General features: G+C 43.8%; 1 protein-coding gene and 1 long non-coding RNA gene across 5 annotated transcripts; one reads left to right on the forward strand and one right to left on the reverse strand.

Moving 5' to 3' along the window:
- Positions 1-1,968: 1,968 nt before the first annotated feature.
- Positions 1,969-11,611, forward strand: LOC114801239 (Krueppel-like factor 15). Of its 4 annotated transcripts, none has more exons than XM_028999289.1 (3): positions 1,969-2,239; positions 3,789-5,331; positions 8,812-8,980. In XM_028999289.1, exons 2-3 carry the CDS (start codon positions 4,034-4,036, stop codon positions 8,978-8,980), a joined length of 1,467 nt encoding a protein of 488 aa, XP_028855122.1. In that variant the 5' UTR covers positions 1,969-2,239; positions 3,789-4,033. The 4 variants fall into 4 exon arrangements, with proteins under 4 accessions (XP_028855122.1, XP_028855124.1, XP_028855123.1 ...); XM_028999291.1 differs by lacking the exon at positions 1,969-2,239 and adding an exon at positions 2,263-2,727; XM_028999290.1 differs by lacking the exon at positions 1,969-2,239 and adding an exon at positions 2,785-3,170.
- Positions 11,612-17,352: 5,741 nt separating this feature from the next.
- On the reverse strand, positions 17,353-18,701 carry LOC114801346 (uncharacterized). The gene is made up of 3 exons (XR_003751488.1): positions 18,558-18,701; positions 17,964-18,050; positions 17,353-17,470 (listed from the first exon to the last, which is right to left on the reverse strand). It is a non-coding gene; the product is annotated as an uncharacterized LOC114801346 (long non-coding RNA).
- Between the last annotated feature and the right edge of the window lie 375 nt (positions 18,702-19,076).

A 19,076-nucleotide genomic window follows, 5' to 3' on the forward strand; every position in this document is an offset into this window, starting at 1 on the left:
TACAGCATTTACCAGACACCCTTATCCAGAGCAACTTACAGTCAGTAGTTACAGGGACAGTCTCCCCCTGGAGCAACTTTAAGTGTCTTGCTCAGGGACACAATGGTAGTAAGTGGGATTTGAACCTGGGTCTTCTGGTTCGTCGGCGAGTGTGTTACCCACTAGGCTACCACCCTGTGGAATTAATAGAAATGAATGAACAAATGAAAATAATCTTCAGGCCACACCAAATAAAACCTTCACACTGTAGAACTTTTGCATTCAACAGTGTGTGCAAATGTATGTGATTATAAATGTATTATATTTTATATAAATAAAATCTTCAGTGCAAAATGCGCAAAGCAATTTGCATCCTGTCATGATCCGGTCCGGAAGGGGTTGCTCCGGGTCCGGAGTTTCACGTTAGTCCTGTGTAATGATTCCTGATCGTGTTCACCTGTGATGTATAAAGCTGCCCTGTTTGTGTCTGTTCAACGTCGGGTCATTGTTACATGTTAAATGTCACTGGATGTCGTCCCTGTCCTGTTCATCAAGTATTAAACCCGTTTCGTGACGTTGTGCATATGCGTCCTTCTTCATCGTCATGTCCAGTCATCATTCCCGATCACCTCTGTCAGAACTCTGATGTTAGTGCCTTGCTCGCTTTCTTCCCACTCTTAGCTGCACCAGGCATTGGAGGAGGAAACGAGACGTACAAACGCGACACCCTCCCTGACAATTATGTGGATGCGCTTAATGACTGCAGCATTAAAAAACAACTCCATTCCCGTGTTTCCACAAAACACCCCGCCCTCAGCCAGTCTGCCCTGCATTCTCACTCCTACCGTCCCGTCTTCACCAGCAGCACTCGACCTGGATCAGTCCCCTGTAATACCATATTACCAGCACCACATGGAGATCACGTAGGGGGGGTCTCCTGTGAACCCGAAGGCCGCAAAGTCCCAGGTTCAAACCCTACATACCACCATTGTGAGCAAGACACTTAACCCTGAGCGTCTCTGGGGGGACTGTCCCTGTAACTACTGATTGTAAGTCGCTCTGGATAAGGACGTCTGATAAAATCACTTCCGAGTCTCCCGTCGTGTCCACCCTACTTTTACATCAACAACAATTTATTTCTGTATAGCCCAAAACCACCGGCAGTACGTCTTAGTGGGCCTAACATCCAGTACAGACGACACCCCTCATACTTAGACCGTCTCTTCTGAAGTTGCCTGAATTAGAACATTCTGCAGATTATTCTACAAATGAAGTGATACCCAGAAGATTATCAAGAGAACATCAGCATTACTGTACGAGTGTAGGCCGAGGGCAGCCCGAGCAGAGTTGAAACTGAAAAACTTAACAACGTGTATGCGCTACAAGTCTGATCTGTTGCTTTAGCTCCGCACATATGCTCCCACATGCTCTAGGGTTGTGGAAAATTGGCAAAAGTCTGTAATTTCTTTCTAATGTTAGTAAGAAAGAGGATTAATTCGGGACCAAATTTACTGCAAACCTGAACATGCGCTCTACAATTTGGACATATTTCAGTGCACGACTTGCAAGGTGATTGTAAGAGAAATGTAGAAGGTGCTCAGCAGGGTTTTTTTTCAGCATTAAAAAGTGTTTACTACTCATCATCAACAACATCCACGAGCAGTAAAGCAGATGCGAATTTGTCCCTCTGCAGACGTCCCCGAACCCAAAACTCTTGCGACACAAAACATCTGGCAAGACGGGTTTGAGTAGTTATGGGGGTTCCTGTAAGGCAGGGAGATAAGGCGGGGAAGGAAGGTCTGGAAATGGCACTTTTCCTCTGCCAGTCTCGGCGCACACACACACACACACACACACACACACGGCCCGAGACCAGCCCCCTCTTCCGGACGCCGACCAATCCGCTCGCCGCGCCGGGACGAGCCTTCAGGACCCGTCCCTCTCATTCCGACTCGGGTGGCCAGGTCCAGTCACGTGACGCCCATATAGTACAACTACAGTAACGGGCGGCGCGGCAGAGTGGAGCAGCGCCCCACGACGCGTCTCAAGGGCAAATAAATACACGCAGCGCGAGGAGAGGGAGACGCAGCGACCACAACAACAACCAAGAAACGAGAGAGAGAGAGAGACAGAGAGAGAGAGAGAGAGAGAGAGAGAGTCTTTTTGTCGGTTGGAATTTTCGTTGCGCGGATTTTTTTTTTTTTTTTTAATATATGTATTTTTTTGTCCATCTTCGCAAATGCTCTTTTTCGGTGAAAAGGTAAGCGCGATGCTGGATCTTGCTGGCTGCGAGTGCACGAGTGCCCGGACGCGCGCCCGCGCTCCTCTGCGGCGACGCGGCGCGGCGGCGCGCTCGACGAAAACACGGTCACGGCGCGCGCACGACACGGAGGAGCCAAGCGTCCACGTTCCAATTACCACGCTGATAATTGGGAAGCAGCGAGACGGCATCCTCCTCCTCCCCTTCCATCATCATCATCATCGTCATCATCGCCATGCCGCCTGCAGCGGAGGGTTGTTCGTGTCGCCAGTTGTAAATTATTCACGAGGCGCGTTGCTTCGTCCTCCACGCAAACGCGCGGACTTTACTTACGCGCGAAATTCTCACCCGCAGCCCTGCTTGTGCTTATTAAAAAAAAAATAAAAAAAAATAAAATAAAACACGCGTCTCGTAATTTCGTAAGCGGTCGTTGCGGAATAAATCTGGACACGAGGGATTATTACACGGACATGGAACCGACGTGAGAGGTTGTGCGCGGATGATTTATGCGCTATTAAAAGCACTTGATGCTCACTCCTGCCCCACGCGGTCCTTTATGTTAATCGTGTTGACAGTTTACTCGGAGGCACCAGGGTTACTGTCGGTCATTAAAAAGAAGAAGAAGAAGGAAGAAGATGATGATGATGAAGAAGGAGGAAAAAGGGGAGCAGGGGCCCGGGAGAAGGGGCGGATTCCCACAGAAACGGCTCCCTGCTCGTCCCCGCGGTTCTGTCGAGCGCTCCCCGAAAAAGGCGCCTTATGCAAATTGCTAGACGGAATCCACGGATTAATCCCGTGGGAGGCGTCTCTCGCCCACTTTCACGGGTCGGATTTTGGGGTTTCGGCGTTTAATGGAATTGCTCCATAATACCCGGCGTCCGCGATGGAACTAGCAAATCGGACTCGATTCTAATCATTTCCTAGAACGTCTGTATGTGCTACGATGCTTTTGGGATAGCAACACTATAACTTATAACGAGTGAAAAGTTATTTTGGCTCGTGGACAGGAACGGAATGCGCGTGGGTTGGAACTGGCTTTTTTTTTAAGGGTTGCCAAGTCTTGACAAAATTTTAAGGAAAAAAAAAAACAAAATATAAATTAATCCATGATGTATTCATGGTGCAACGTATTAAAGCGTGATCCGTTCAGGTTTTAAGGATTTAAATTACAAGTTAACTGCTGATCATTTTCTTTGTATTCGACTAAAATCACTTGCCGTGCAGGGTACGATGACAGTGCCCGCCATGTAAATCCCCCCCCCTGACATATGGACTTTTTAAAATTCGTTTTATACGAGTCGCCGCGGTATCGTACACTGATTTATGGGCGTGCTTTTCGTATATGTACATTACGGCGCCGATTCCGTGGCGCTGGCAACCCGGATCTTTCCACGAGTGCAGAGCATTCCGCGTGCTGCGCCTGAACATTGCATAACGGAACATAATCCTGTCGCAGCTGTGCAAAAAAAAAACTTATTTATGTTGCATGTAACTACAGGGTGTGTGCATTTCACTCACTCCCCCCTTTCTTCTCTCTTTATCTCTGTAGGCCTCTGTAGGAACACGGTGGGAATACAGAGTCAGCACATTTCTGTCCCGTGAGAGAAACTAGCAGGTGTGTCTCTATCTCATCGCCCAAAGTTAAGGAGTGTCCTTGTGTCCGTACCCTTTTGGCAGGCCCTTGCCACTGGTGCTAAAACTTAAATAATTAACCACCAAGGAGCGAACCCACTGCAGAAGTTCCAGGAGGAGTGCTTCTACACAGTGACGGGTTTTTTGGAGTAAGTCCAGGGAATGGTGGATCACTTCCTCATCGGTGAGGAGCGCTTCCTGTCCGACGGTGGCGTTGACACGCCGCCGCCTGTGGTGTATCACCTGTCAGAGATGGTGACAGACTCGGTGAGCTACCAGGTGATGCCCTCACCCTTCTCTGAAGACGACCTGAGCGACTCGTCCAGCCTGCGCTCGTGTTCCTCACCAGATTCCCAGGTCCTCGGCTCGAGCTATGGCAGCTCCTCCAGTGCGGAGAGCCAGGACAGTATCCTGGACTTCCTGCTGTCCCAGACTTCATTGGGAGGTGGAGGCGACAGGGGGGCTAGTAGTGGCGCTGATGCGCCAGTCGTGACCCCCATGCCCCTCTCCAGCCTCCTGTGGGACTCGCGACGTGAGACTGTGAAAGAAGAGAGTTTCGACATCCCCATATGGTCGTCTGTGGAGATGCAGGACCAGCAGGCTGCGTCCTTCCAGCCCACGTTGGAGGAGATTGAGGAGTTCCTGGAGGAGAACATGGAGGGGGTGACCACGAAGCTTGAACACAGGGAGAGTGGCACCATGATGGGCTTGGGATTGGAACTTGACCTGGGGTTAGGGTTCGGGGTGGAGGTGGAAGAGGAGACCTCGGCAGCATCAGAGTCTACAGAGGCTCAACAATCAGACCAGACTGTGCCAACAGCAGATGCCATGATCACCAGTAGCACCAGCACCGAGACCAAAAGCACACATGCCCAGCCTTCGTCAGTGGCTTGCACACAGCTACTGAACTCTGTGAAGAAGGAGGACCAGGGACATCCGGTTTCACCTGGCAGCGATGGAAATAGCAACGGCGGTTCAGTGCCATTAATTCTCCAGATCCAACCTATACAGATCAAACAGGAGAACCAGACGCCCAGTGCCACCAACACAGCTGCCGCCCACTCGCCCGCCCCAGCGTCAGACATCAAAATCACCCAACTGCTGGTCAACATCCAGGGCCAGACGTTCGCTCTAGTGCCTCAGCTCCTCCCAGTTTCTCCGACGTCTTCTGGTCCCAACGCTTCCTCCAAGTTTGTTAGAATAGCACCTGTTCCGATTGCCGCCAAGCCCATAGACATTGGAGATGGCGGCGTGGGCACGGCCAGCATCCACAGCGGACTCCTGGTCGGAGGTGGCCAGAAGTTCCAGAAGAATCCAGTGGCGGACCTTATTAAAATGCACAAGTGCAATTTTCCAGGCTGTGTGAAGATGTACACTAAGAGCAGCCACCTGAAAGCCCACCTGAGGAGACACACCGGTGAGAAGCCATTTGCCTGCACCTGGCCTGGGTGTGGATGGAGGTAAGAAATCTGAAAGAGTTTATTTTATTTCATCTACATTTTTATGCTAATTGCAGCCTAATGGGTGAAAAAAAAAATCTAACTAAGCTTACCCTTACAGTCATGAAGTGACTTCTAGTGTATCTACAACGAAGTTCTCCATAGAACGAAGATCTCCATAGAAACGAGGCTCCGCCTGCAATAAGATCTACGCGCTAACCTGTTAAAATATGCTGCAAAAGCATCACATCGGTCTATTTATGACGACCTGTAATAGAAGGTTGCCGGTTCGAATCCCGAACTGACGTGCCACTGAACAAAGCCCTGTCTCCACACATAGTTCCGCAGGCCACTGTTCACTAAGGTGATGGGTTAAATGCGGAGGACAGAGTCGAATTTTTTCTTTTATTCTGAAGAATGCATATAATACAAACTGAATCAACAAGCGTAAAAGAAACTTGATTTCCCGCCATTTCTGCTGTGCAATTGTGAGGCAAGTACGCACTTTACAAACTTTTGCTTGGTAAAAGTTGTCTAGTCACAGTTATGTATGGCTCTGATGTTCGACTCAATCCTTTTCGATTCAGCGTTTCTCGACATTCATCGTTGAGCTGTGCGGTCCAAGAAAAAACGCTTTTCTGTCAGGGAGTTGAAACCTGCGTTTCGCCCAAAAAATCCCTGATTGGTTACAAGTCGGTCTCAGCGGGCGTTTTACCGTCGTGTGATCATTTGCGAATAAAAAAAAAAAAGTTGCATTGTTTTATTGCCCGGCAAACACGGCAAATGTCAAAGTCAAGGCTTTGGTTTCTATCAAGCTGATCGTGATGACACCGGCACTGTGCACATCAGCGATGAAGGCGAAGAGAGGCTCAAATAAATCCGTTTTCCGTTGGTTATTTATTGTGGCCTCCACCGGAGCATGCGTAGAGTACCGTCCACGGTGAGGAAGAAATAAGGAATAACTGAGCAGCGCGTTTGGACGCGAGGTGCATTTTTAGTGGTGCTCATATTTTGCCATATTTTGGTCTGGCAGCGTGTCGGCCAGACTGATGGCAGCATGTCAGACCAGCTCGGCTTCTGGGTCGCCGAGTTGAAACGGTGGTTTCGTGGAATTGAAGGACAGGAAGCACATTCCCTTCCAGGTCACGGCACCACCAAACTTTTGTACTCTGATAAACTCTGGGGGACGGCTGAGGTTTACTGCTTTCATTCGAATGAAAAAGGACCGTATGAATGAACAAAGTTTATTACGAGTTTGCGATAAAAAGAAACATTTTCATTACAAAATGTACAATTAAAAAGCAGCACGGCAGAAGTACGGAATTGAAGCGGCACGCAACTCTGCAATGAGGAAGAATCCGTTGAACCCGTTTAGATTGTTCGTCTAAAGCACGGCAAAGTTAAAAAGCAGATGTGGCAGGGCTCCGAAGCCGGGCGAAGCTGCGAGTTTCCATGTGCTCCGGGAACACATGCGGTGACGTGACACCTGTTCGCTCGCACGTCGTGGGCGAGGTCGGCGCTGCGAAGGCGCGCACGTGATTTCTGGTGGGAGTCCCTCTGTCACATACACAGATCGTGTGGGAATAGCAGCGCAATGTCATGCTGTGCCCTTGTGTGCGACTGTGCATGTGAAGGAATGAGTGTGTGCTGGTCGTGTGATGTGGGGAGAGATCATGTTCTGCAGGTCAAGTTAAGCTTCTGATCTAAGAGCAGATGTGCGTAGAGGAGGAGCGAGGACAAGTTTAGACACCTTTCAGTGTGTGTGGGTGTGAGGGAGGGAGTGTGTGTGTGTGAATTCATGCCTATTTGGGTGTGTAAACCACATGCCTGGGAGGCCTATCAACATATTTCACTCATAACTTGAGGTGCAGAGAAGCTTCCAGAACGTGTAACATGCGAGTACAGCCTGCAGTTTTCTGTGTATTCACATGTTCATCATTACTCATTAAAATATCCCTGTCACTCCACGTCACTGGTCACAAGCAAAAGGTGACAGCCATGAAACCGCGAACAGAACAGCTGCTGCGGGCTCCTTTACGGACAGTTGCACGTGGTTGTGACATCTCAGGGAGCAGCTCAGAACAATACATATCAGTGCCTTTACATGGTGATGCAGCGAGTATCTCAGCGTATCTCCATTACACTTTTCAAATGATGTAAGAGAATGTGTGCGAATGAATGAGAGAGTCTGTATGACTAAGAAAGTTGAGTTAAGAAGGAAGAGTGTAGGCGTCACAGAGAGAACAGGGGACGGTAAAACATATTTTCACCCTTTGGATGACACTGTGGTTAAACGCTTCACGGCTCAGTATGGATGGACACTCACACACACACACACACACACACACACACAGACAGGAACACATACTGACGCAAACAATCAGAAAATATTATCCGAGCTCTTGGTCGGCGGTTAGGTTAACAGCAGATGATATTGAGCCAGGCGGAGACGGCACCATGTTCTGTTCCCACATGTCCCTGCCCAGCAGCCATGAAACCGAAGCAGGGTCTCCCACAGGGGCGCTGAGCCTGGTGCCCACACACACACACAGACACACCGACAGCAGTTCGCAGGAAAAGGCTAGTTAGGCTGCATGTGCGTGTGTGTCTGTGTGTGCATGTCTAAAAACAAGGCAATCAAGTGCCTTGGAGCAGCCTGGTGTCTGAAAATAAGTTCAATACATTTCTAAATGAAGGAAAACAAGAGAATTATCATCCCTGATTATTATGCACACCCCCCAAACATCTTTAATCATGTTGCTGATGAAAAAAGCAACTCTTCATGCAGTGTCTGTACACGTAGGGAAGTGCTGTGCGACCAGGGAAAAGAAAAACGAGTAATTAAAATAGATATCGTATCAAATATCTGGCCCGCCCTGTGATCACAATCGACAAAACACTTCAATAGCTCACAACCAGGCGAGACTCTAAAGACTCTTTAGATGTGAGCGCTTTCATTGTTCTGACTTTCCCTGGCCAAATATACAAACATGTACATCTGATCAAGTGCACACACACACACACAGACACACACACACACACACACACACACACACAAACTGCCCTTTTCCTGTAAATGTGGCCTTTTTTGGCATGGTGACAACAACTTTATGCTGTTGAGGAAGCCAAGCTTAACTTGCACACACACCCACACACCCACACACACACACTGATGAGAGCACTGGGCTTCAAATAGCCCCCTCTGTGTGTGGAAGAGAAATGTGACTCAACAGGCCGGTCTGACTGCACATAAACATGCCCTGTGCTCCTGAGCGAAATGAGAATGGGCCGTTTTCAGTTCATTCGCCCTGACTTCAGGCCCAATAGTAGATCACTGTTAGCCAGACGCCGGCGGCTTTTCCGGGGCTCTGCCGAGATAAAGTCTGGGTGGACTCAGATGTGGACCCGTCCATGTTAGGGCTACAGTCGGTCCATAATGAGTTCTTTTTTTTTTTTTTTTTCATCAAATCAACTCATTTGCTCTCTTTCTGTCACCCTCAGGTTTTCCCGCTCGGACGAGCTCTCTCGGCACCGGAGATCCCACTCCGGGGTGAAGCCGTACCAGTGTCCCGTGTGTGAGAAGAAGTTTGCCCGCAGTGACCACCTGTCAAAACACATCAAAGTGCACCGCTTTCCACGAAGCAGCCGGACGGTGCGCTCCACAAACTGACCCTCGGCGCGTTACTGATGGACAGAAAGGCCAGCGGAACACAGAGTACAGTGTGTGTGTGTGCGCGTGTGTGTGTGTGTGTGTGTGAGTGTGAGAGAGAGAGCGTTTTGCGTGATCTTACTGTTGTTAGTGCAAACAGAAGCACACAAGACATTTCAGGAGCCAACATGTGACATCCATATGGTTCTACGTGTGTTTTTTGATATCTTTTTAACTTTCAATCATATTTGAAGATTATATTTTGCTAAAGGAAAAACAATGATTTGCTTTTGTAAAGTTTAAACATTCAACGGCTTACTGCTCTGGTTTTAAATCATTGGCAGCCTTCATTATGTGTCCTGTTGATTACAGTTTAACTCACACACAAAAAAAGAAAAAGTTTTGTTATTTTTCCAGATATGGCCAGAGGTTACAGAGCTGGGCTTTTTAAACCCTCATTCTTTTCTAATGACCGCTAGTCATTAGTGCAATTAGCCCAGACGAGGCTACTGCGTCATCGCACTTGACTCCTGGGTATACGGGGGTAAAACCACCGCCCCAGGGTTGAATGGCCCTGCTGTGGAGGTGACCAGGACACAGCGCACTTGTCGCATTGGTTTTATCAATGGGAGTGTTTCACGACTGATATTGTTACGAGCTGCTGAAGAAATCATTAACTCTCCTGGTGCTATTCATCATGACACTACGACCCAGTGTTGCCATTCATAAAGGCTCTGTAAATGTTATTGAACTCGTCCTAACATTAGCTATGAACATAAGTGCTTTCAAAATGAATCATATCTACGTGTCATATATGGTAAGCTGGTGCTTGTGAGCAGTTTTAAGTGTTACCATTTATAACGTCCAGTTATTTATGATTCAGGAGGAGACATTTAAATGGCTTTGTCAATGGCAACATAGCTAACATGGGAAACGTCCAGTCATAATAAGCTATTGGAGCTCCTGGAAGATATATAATGTATATACATGTATATTATACACTGATCAGCCACAACAGTAAAACCACATTGGTGTATATACCAACTGAACAGGTTTTTTTTTTTTTAAGTTTGCAAGTGTTTGGATCTGGATTACAAGGGGCAACATTTTGATGTCAAGACAATCGTAGCTTGATGCACAAGGGACTGAGTAGTCTCAGATTGGACATAGTGCCTATACCAACCCCTATTCTCCATGGAAAGCACATGCAATGGGTGAAAGAGTGTCAGAGTTTGACCATGGAGCAAGTGGAAAAGTCTGGTTTTAAAAACCATGGTTTTAGTAACATGACTAAGTGTTTAAGGTGATGATTTTGGGCACCAAATTCCCCAAACCTGTTTCGGTGCTGGAAAAACAAGTGTGATCCATGGAAACCCCACTTACGATATCTGTCTGTACCAAAGGATGCATTTAAAGGTTCTGTGGATTTCATGCCTCGACAGGTCAGCTCAGTTTTGGTGTTATGAGGCTGAATCTACACCATAATAGTCAGGTGGTTTTAATGTTGCGGTTCATCGTTGTATATCATTAGAAGAGCTATCATTTTGTAACATGGCAGTTTGGGGAATACACATGCAAAATACCCATCTTGCAAAGCGCACAACGACAATTTGTACTTCTCATTTAATGTGCAGACTGGCCTTTAAATCAGTATTGGATTTGGGATGTTTCACTCTTTTGTTAAAGCAAAGCTGTAATGCAATGGACTTGTGTCTCATGAGGCCCATGAGGCTATATGTTTGAGTCTATTCTCTGGCCTTATTGAACCGTAATGTACTTAGGGTCTAATTTTGGTCCCCAGTGGGCCAAACAGGCTTTCTGTTGTAACGTAGCTGTAGATCAGTAAAGCTTTACCAGTTTAAACTGGACCACCGAAGCTTATTTTGTGGGAGCTTTGGAGCGAGGCTATGCCAAGTTAAAGGTGAACAGACAGTTTTTTAATTGAGAGCGTAAAGGAGGAAAAGTTTATAGAATTGGGAAATGGCTTGAACTCTGTAAATGCTTTGTATGTATGGCCGCAGAGCTGAATGTCTCTATTTTTTCCTACAAATATTTTAATTGTTTTTTTTTGGTGATACAAAATCTGCCTCAAAGATCCAACTGGAAAACCCCACAAACAAGCCTTTGAGCAAGCACAGGTCATGCTGTGGATGTCACCTAATTTCTGCAAGTGATCTAAAAGATCTACGCAGGCCATTAAATGAAGCCTTGTCCTTGTTGCAGTGGACTGTGCGGCCCTGGTTTCGGTCCTGAGAGTCATTTTTCATGCTGTCTTGAGTGAGAATTGTGCGAGTGATGTCCAGGCATGGCCTGTGCATGCTCTGAGAGTGACAAATGCAGGGGTATGTACACTAATGTTGATGTACATCAGGCATTCCTTCCATTCATGTATTGAATTTTATTAAATTCTTGTAAGAATGCAAGTGTTTTTGAATCACATCCTATGAATGTATGTATATAAGAGAAGAGTGTACATAGCCTCATCTGTATGCGAACGGAAAGATTATTCTTCAGAAAAATATGCAAATCTTCCGTCTGAGCTGAAGATTTGGAGTGTAAACCCTGAACATGTACATAACATAACATTTCAGTATTATATATATTTTTCTTTGTTCTACACAAGATGCATTTACAAATAAATAATTGAAACAATTCTGTCTGTTTTTGTGTACGTTTTGATGCAGTGCAGAACATGTGACATTTTCAGAATTCAAATCTAATTTCTGCAGTTTCAACAGGTTTGAGAAACACCGGTATAAAATATGACTAAACAGCAGACCAGAGCTTTAGTTATGGGGAAAAGCTATAAATGTTTAATGGTATTTCTTTCCTTTTTTAACCTTGGAATGCAGCCATTGTCATGCGGGACAGAATGATTTGGCAGTTTTAGTACATAAGCAATACACGAGTGGCACTCAGCGCAAGTCCAGCACGTTGCTAGAGAACCGTAACTGCATGTACGCCAACCTACATATCATCTGCGCATATCTGTAGAAAACCAGCAGACCCGCCCTGGCACAGTGCCATCAGGGAGGAAATCGAAGTGTAACTTTCTGTACCTTCTGTTAATAACAGATGCTTCTCAAACAACTTCTGAATAGTAGGATGAAGGCCAAAGGGATAGCAGAACGGACACTCAGGGCACAGGTCTTCAGCTAATGATTAAAAATGCTTCTGCACCTTTAAACTGGGTTCTAGAAGTACAAACCCACTGAATTGCCATGTATGCAGAGAGGAAATACAAAGTAGTCCAGGTAAATACTGCAACACTTACATTTAACATGCTATTTAAAGTACATTAAACTAGGTGGCCCTTGTAAACATTACAATTTTGTAATAAATGTGAACCCGCAGTTAATTCTGACTTGACACTGAGGTGGAACATTTAACTTGATATGACCACATTGACCACATCTCTTTAAATATCATTCAAAAATGGAACCATTTTCATTTCAGAATCATCCAAAATCTAAACCATTTATTTAATGGTTATGCTGTACAGTATATCCAGTTGCGGCCAAAATTATTACCCCCCTTGTGAAATTAGACAACACTATTGATTTCTCCATGAAAATGACCATTAACAACAAGAGTTTGTTATTTTAGAAACCAATATGTTATAAATAACAATGTCCACTAAGATAATTTATTGATTTTATTCAGTTGAAACAAGAAAGAGCACTAACGAGAAATCCAAAATTATTATCCCACTGGCCATTAGTAGTTAATAGAGTACCCTTTCTGACCCACAACTGAAACCAGTCTGTCTTCACGATGTAATTATTTTTCCCTTCATGATCCCACAATTAATCTTTACCTTTCAAATGTTCACGGGCAACGCTCAGCCAGGTTCTGGTGTGCCACTCTTTGAGTAAAAGGGTCCTTCTGGGTTGAAGCCCACCACAATGAAGAGCCCTCACAACTGTGTTCCTTGAAACATTGACTCCAGAAGAGGCCAGGCCAGCAACAATCATCTTGGCAGATGTCCGGGGCTCTTTGCTGACATCTCCCACTGCTTTCCTCTTCAGAGTTCTCAAATTTGTCTCTTTGTCTTTGACAATTATGCAACGTACAGCAGTTCGAGACACCGTAAATTATTTTTCTTGTCAATGCACAGACTTAGCACAGACTTAGTCTTGTCAATGCACAGACTTAGCAATATACACAAATTCCTTTTCAACAGTCTGATATTGGTGTCGGTTTTGAGCATGGCCTGGTGCAACTCCAACTTTATTACTTGTACTAATTCGTACTCATTACGAATACAAGCACAGTGGAGCATCAATTATTTAACAGGTCCTTTGTAGAGTGAACTGATCCTGGCTGGCTTGGTGATGTCTCTTTAAAAACCCTCGAAGAAGCATGCAGAAGCATGAGGACGGGCTCTTCCTGACTGTTTTCCTGCCAAGTTCAGAGTAAACATATGGACACCATTTTGGTTTCATTACATCACTTTTAGATGCCCTTTATATTGATGCTAAGCTTTTACGCCGTTGTTCCCTTATGATAATCAAAGCTGGTTGTGGCCAGTACTTTCTCAGTTGCAAAAATCGCTGAGTCATTTGGCATGAGGACAGAGTTGTTATCTGGTGTTCTGTGTGTGTGTGTGTGTGTGTGTGTGTGCATGCGCTAGTGGGGGTCAGTTTTGCCGTTCATGATTTAAAGCAGTAATGTGCAGGCTGACATGGCTATGCTTTCGTGTTTAATGTTGTGGGTTTAACGGGGGAGCACTGGGGAGCGATCAGGGCTTGGAAAATGGTTCGATGGGGGGCGGGGGGTACGTAGTTATAGAGACAGGAACAGAAAATCCAAAACATGTGTACAAAGCAGACATTTTCAGGTACTGTACTGTAGTTTTCCGCCACGGGAAAGAGACTCCGCACTGGGATCACACAGAGCAGGTGTGTGGAGGTTTCAGGAGTGTCCACCTTGATGTCCGACATGAAAGAAAAGCATTGTTCCCTGGAAATGCTGATAAGGGTATCGCACCCAGACTGCCCTTTATTGATAAAGTCAATTGTCCCAATTCACTGGACATGGGTGAAGTGATTTTTAATTTTTAAATAATTGTGTAACGTATCAAGATCGCTGTTGTGGACCAACTGATTGGTATTTTACACACTTTGCTTTATTGTGTGTCTGGTTTCACTTTATGTTTGGGCCATTCATTCAGCCTTAAATTTTCCAGTCATTTGTAATAGAGTCATTGTCCTGAATTTGTGTGCTTTATGTGTAACTCACTTCGATTTGTTTTCCTAATAGTTTTTAAGCACTGTTTATATGAAAATATGTTATCATTTCATATAAAAAGAAAAAGCCAAAATGTACTATCTGTCTTTTAAGAAGTAAATGCATATTTTTCTTGCTGAATGCAATTAAATTCCTCACAAGCTGTGAAACCCTTTTAAACCTCGAACTCTGAACTTGTGGTCAATAGCACCACAGTAGCTGGCCCACACTACTACGCTTAGCGCCAGTTCGAAAATAGTGCCCATACTGTTACGTGGCGCTTACATACGTGGTACATACATACAGTACAGTATCGAGAAACAGACTTTGTGCAGTAACATGATTATGTTTTTTTTTCTACCTACGAAATGGAAGTCTCCCTTTTTTAGTACTCCATGCATGGGGAAAAAAACAGTACATACTTTCAACTAATCTAAGAGCTGAAACCGTTTGCTGCTCCCTCCAAGTGCTTTCAAAATGGCACCAAAACATTGTGTTTTTAACTTGTGCTGTATGTATGACTCCAACATTCATATGGAATAATTTCCTCATCTGCATCACCAATATTCATTTGCTCTGTGGATACTTGGCAAATAATAGAGGTCGTCATCAGAATATAATTTAGCTTTATTTTCCCCCAAATTGTTTCTTTGTCCACATCTGTTTGCAATTGTGGTACACATGAGCAAAAGATCTAGCCATGTTCTTTCTCTCCCTTTATCTCACACTATTTCCTCTGCCTCCAGTTTGCCTTTGTTTTCATGCTCTTGTCTGTATTGTTTTTTTCCCCATTTCATGAACTTCAAAGATTTGTTTTAATTCATGATTTTAAACCTGGTGAAACCAGAACGCTGCAGTCGAGCCCAATACGTCCTGTTACGTGAGGGCTCATACCAGCCATCACGTGATGGGAAAGGGGAAGACGGTAACAGGTAATTCGCTCTTCTCGACCCTACTCGTCTAAAGTAAGCCGAATCCATTTTTCCTTCCCATTCCAGCATGTCTCGTCTCCTCTTTTTGTTCCCTTCCCCTTTTGACGTTGCAGATTTATTAACTGACTAGCATTCTAAGAATAAAATGGCGATAGTCAGCAACTCCGCAACTGGGGTTCCCTCATATTATATACTGACCAAAGAAGACATCATCAGTTTCATGGTTAGATGATAGATGATATAAACTCTGTGGTCCAGCAAGATGGTGGGAATGTGCGTCTTTTGTGATGTTTTTCAGTCAGTCTTTAGACAAGGTTCTGTAGAACATGAGGCAATCTGTAGCACAACTTAGCCTAGGGCTGCACTGGACCTTTCAATAATTAAAACATATTGCAAAGACATGATGAAAAGAAAACATCAACATTATGCTGAGCCCAGGCTTGAATCCCAATAAGAATAAGACAAAAAAAAGGCTTTGAATTATTTGAAAATGTGAAATTCCGTTTAGAAATATTTTTATTAGTACCAAACACAAATCATGTCACTTAAGAGTTAGAAGAAACAAAAAGTTTCATTTTTGACATTTCTGCCCACTTATCAGTTCGCTTCTTAAATCTTGTGACAAATTGCAACAGATCAATTTCTTTAGATTTTCTTCTTATTTTGTTTTTCTAGTGTTGAAAGTAACTGTATTTAAGCTGTTTATAGTAATAATATGTACGGTTCTACTGCCAGAATGATCCTCAAGGGTCACCATCCAACAATAAAATGTAGAAAAATAAATTGCTGACTGAAAAAGTTATCCCCAAATTAAGAAATATCCAAATAATTCATGTACTTTGATTTCAACATAAAGCTTTCATCTGAGCATATTTTAAAGTTCCCTCAACTTTACGCCCATGTAGTTGTGGAGTACTTAAAAATTCTTCACAGTCAGTTGCCTTAAAATGTAAAGTTTTCCCAAGTAAGAATGAATGAATGAATTTATTTATTTTTGCAGTGCATGTGGACTCAGATGGAACAGAAAGAAAGGGGACCAGAAGCAGAAGACAGAATCACAAGTAAACTTTTTGCATTGTGCTCACTGCACATACTACATTTCTGTGTCCATACAGTCCTCTTCACCACGTGAAGGCAAAGAAGGATTATGGCTTTAAGGGGTTAACATGGCTTTATATGGCCGAGGGACATTTGAGGGGTTTCTGTTCAATTACAGTTACTGCTGCAAAAAAACATAATTTCATTGTCTAGGTCAAGTGGTTATCTCCGGTGCTTGTGTGTTGACTGGGCAATGAGTAACCGGTCAGCATTTCTTATGCAACCCAACCAGTATCGGCAAAATGGAAGAGACTTGTGTGATTGCACAAGCTGCGTTGATATTTTACTCAAATATCAATGTGCTGTGTCAGCTGGACTACTGAGACCACAGTCAGGGCAAGGTATCTGTCAGTGACTGCACTTTTAATGGAAGCCATGATTAAATGTCACTCTGACTCATCAATTAATGCACTCGTCGACCTTATGTTTGAGTGTGGAGTGCCTGATTAATGTTTATGACGCTGTTAGTCCAATTCGTGTTGTGAACATTTTTACCAGTCACTCCTATCCAGATTCAATGGAGAAATACCTGAAGCATTAAAGAAGACAGAGGATTTCAACCCCTTGCATATCCATTAAGTCATGAGAGGCTTCACCATCATCCTCAGCACAATTTCATTCTTAGTACTACAGATCTTCTAGTCCTGTGGGATTAGAAAACCTCTGCATTCAAATATACTTAAGGCTCTTAGTGGAACACATATTTATGGGTCCAGTAAAACTAGACAACTGTGTCTAAATGACACAGAGACTATGCGCTTGTAATGTGTCTCCATGATATTCAACTCATCAAGTTATTCTGTTGCTAGTAAATACTTACTTTAGGCCTTTTAAGATGCGAAATCGGTCCTTAAAGTATACACTTCAAGTTTTGGCAAATCTTCTGGGCCTTCCAGAGCACGTATTGTGCACCCTTGGGTGTATCTAAACATTTTTATTGGGGAAAGTAAAAGTTCAAGTTGAAAATGCCAATTTTTAATAAATAAGATTCACAAAAGCAAAATGTCACATGTTTTTCATTCCATTCCATTAAAAAAAGGCCTTCAGTATAAGCACACTTAAAGTTTATGTCTTTCATTAGGAGCTGGGAATGGGCAAAAAAATGCAAAAGATTTCCATATGTGAAGTATGCTTTCTGGATGCAGCATGTTCCCTCTGCATGAAGTCTTTTTCCAAACAAGCCTGATGAAAATGCTGTTTTGACAAACGGTCGGTGATGCTCTGCCTGATGAGAAGAGGTATTTCTTTACATCTATACACACAGATGATAGATATTTAGTTCTCAATTTTGAAGAATTATATTAGCCAGGGATGGCTAGTGTTGAAAGCTAAGAAATTGAAAAGAAAGGAATAATTTTTTCTATGAAACCCTGGCCGATTGAATGGCACATTGGTATTTAATGGTATTGTCTGGTAATCAACAGTCAATGTGAAAATGCCTTTAATAGCCATGTTTAATATAACATTATCAGAAACACGATCAAGCCCAGGTTTGCTTGTACTAGGTGCAAAATGAAGTAAATATTTATTTCCAAAAAAATCCTGTACTAGTTAGTATTCTAACATGCTAATCATTTTTAATATATATCAGTTGTTGATGGGACACTATTGTGAAAAGTGATAGTGAAGTTATTGTCATAAACTTCAGCCCAACACACAATGAAATCAGCTTGTAACCATCACCCTTAGTGAGCAGTGGGCAGCCATGACAGGCACCCGGGAAGCAGTGTGTGGGGAGAGATAACCTGATAACTTGACATCTTTGCACGGATAATTCCTCCTGACAAATCCTCCTGCAAGGAACGGCTCGGACAATTCCGCCTGGCTTCTGACTGGATGAGGATTGCGGAGAAAAAAGATTATGACATTCACACATTTAGAAATAAATGCTAAAATGCAAGGACAAGACAAGTGCTCAGCTGTATAGATTGGGATGTTCATTGAACTTCTGGAACTTTTTCATTGACCCTTCTGTAAATTAGAATTGTGCTTCCATGACTGCTAAGGAGAAAAATATTTTCAGTGTTATAGTCTAATTTGCATAGATAATTCTCAATAATGATAGCTAAAATTTCAGTGATTTTGGACATTTAAGGTGACATCTCACATATATGTATTAAAATAATGGATGATTTCTTATATATCGATAAATGCTTTTTTTGGATTCTTTTGTGCTACCAAACTGTTATAAATTGGCTAAATACCACATATTGTCATGTTACCTCAAATAGGTACAAGTTGTAATGTTTAAAACTTTACGCTACTTAATTTTCACATTCATGGTGCAGCACCCACATTCATTTTCTACCTCTTTCTCAGATGAACCCGGAGTCACTGACCTTTTCCCAGCGAATGACGACAATGAACCGCGTATCCTGCCAATTTCTGTATGTGAAAACATTGGCCAGAGGTATCTGTTTGCCACTGTAAAGCCGAAATACACCGCTATGACGGCAGCAGTGTGTTTTCGGACTCTGGTGTTGTTGAACATGAGAGAGAAAGAGGAGAGAGTAAACCGGTTGTGTTTTTATCCTGCACTGTTTAAAATGTGGGTGTAGCGGGGAGTGCTTCAAATTTGTTTGCTAACCTAGCATACTTCAAGTGTCTGGCAAATACACCCACATGTCTGAGTGCACGGCAATGGAACTGATTATCTTTTCTCAAAAGGTAATTATGGTGGCTCAGTGGATATGCAAAATGTTTAATTGTTCCCCAGTAGCATGAACTGCTAGCAGAACCAGCATAAACTATAAAACAGAGCTCTCACGTCTCACGCATTTCAACACACTCTTAAACATTATAAAAGTTTACCGGCAAACAATTCCTACAGTATGTTTCACAAGCTAAGCAAAGCTTTC

This window comes from Denticeps clupeoides, chromosome 12, assembly GCF_900700375.1.
Source record: "Denticeps clupeoides chromosome 12, fDenClu1.1, whole genome shotgun sequence".
In the NCBI taxonomy this organism is placed as follows: Eukaryota; Metazoa; Chordata; class Actinopteri; order Clupeiformes; family Denticipitidae; genus Denticeps; species Denticeps clupeoides.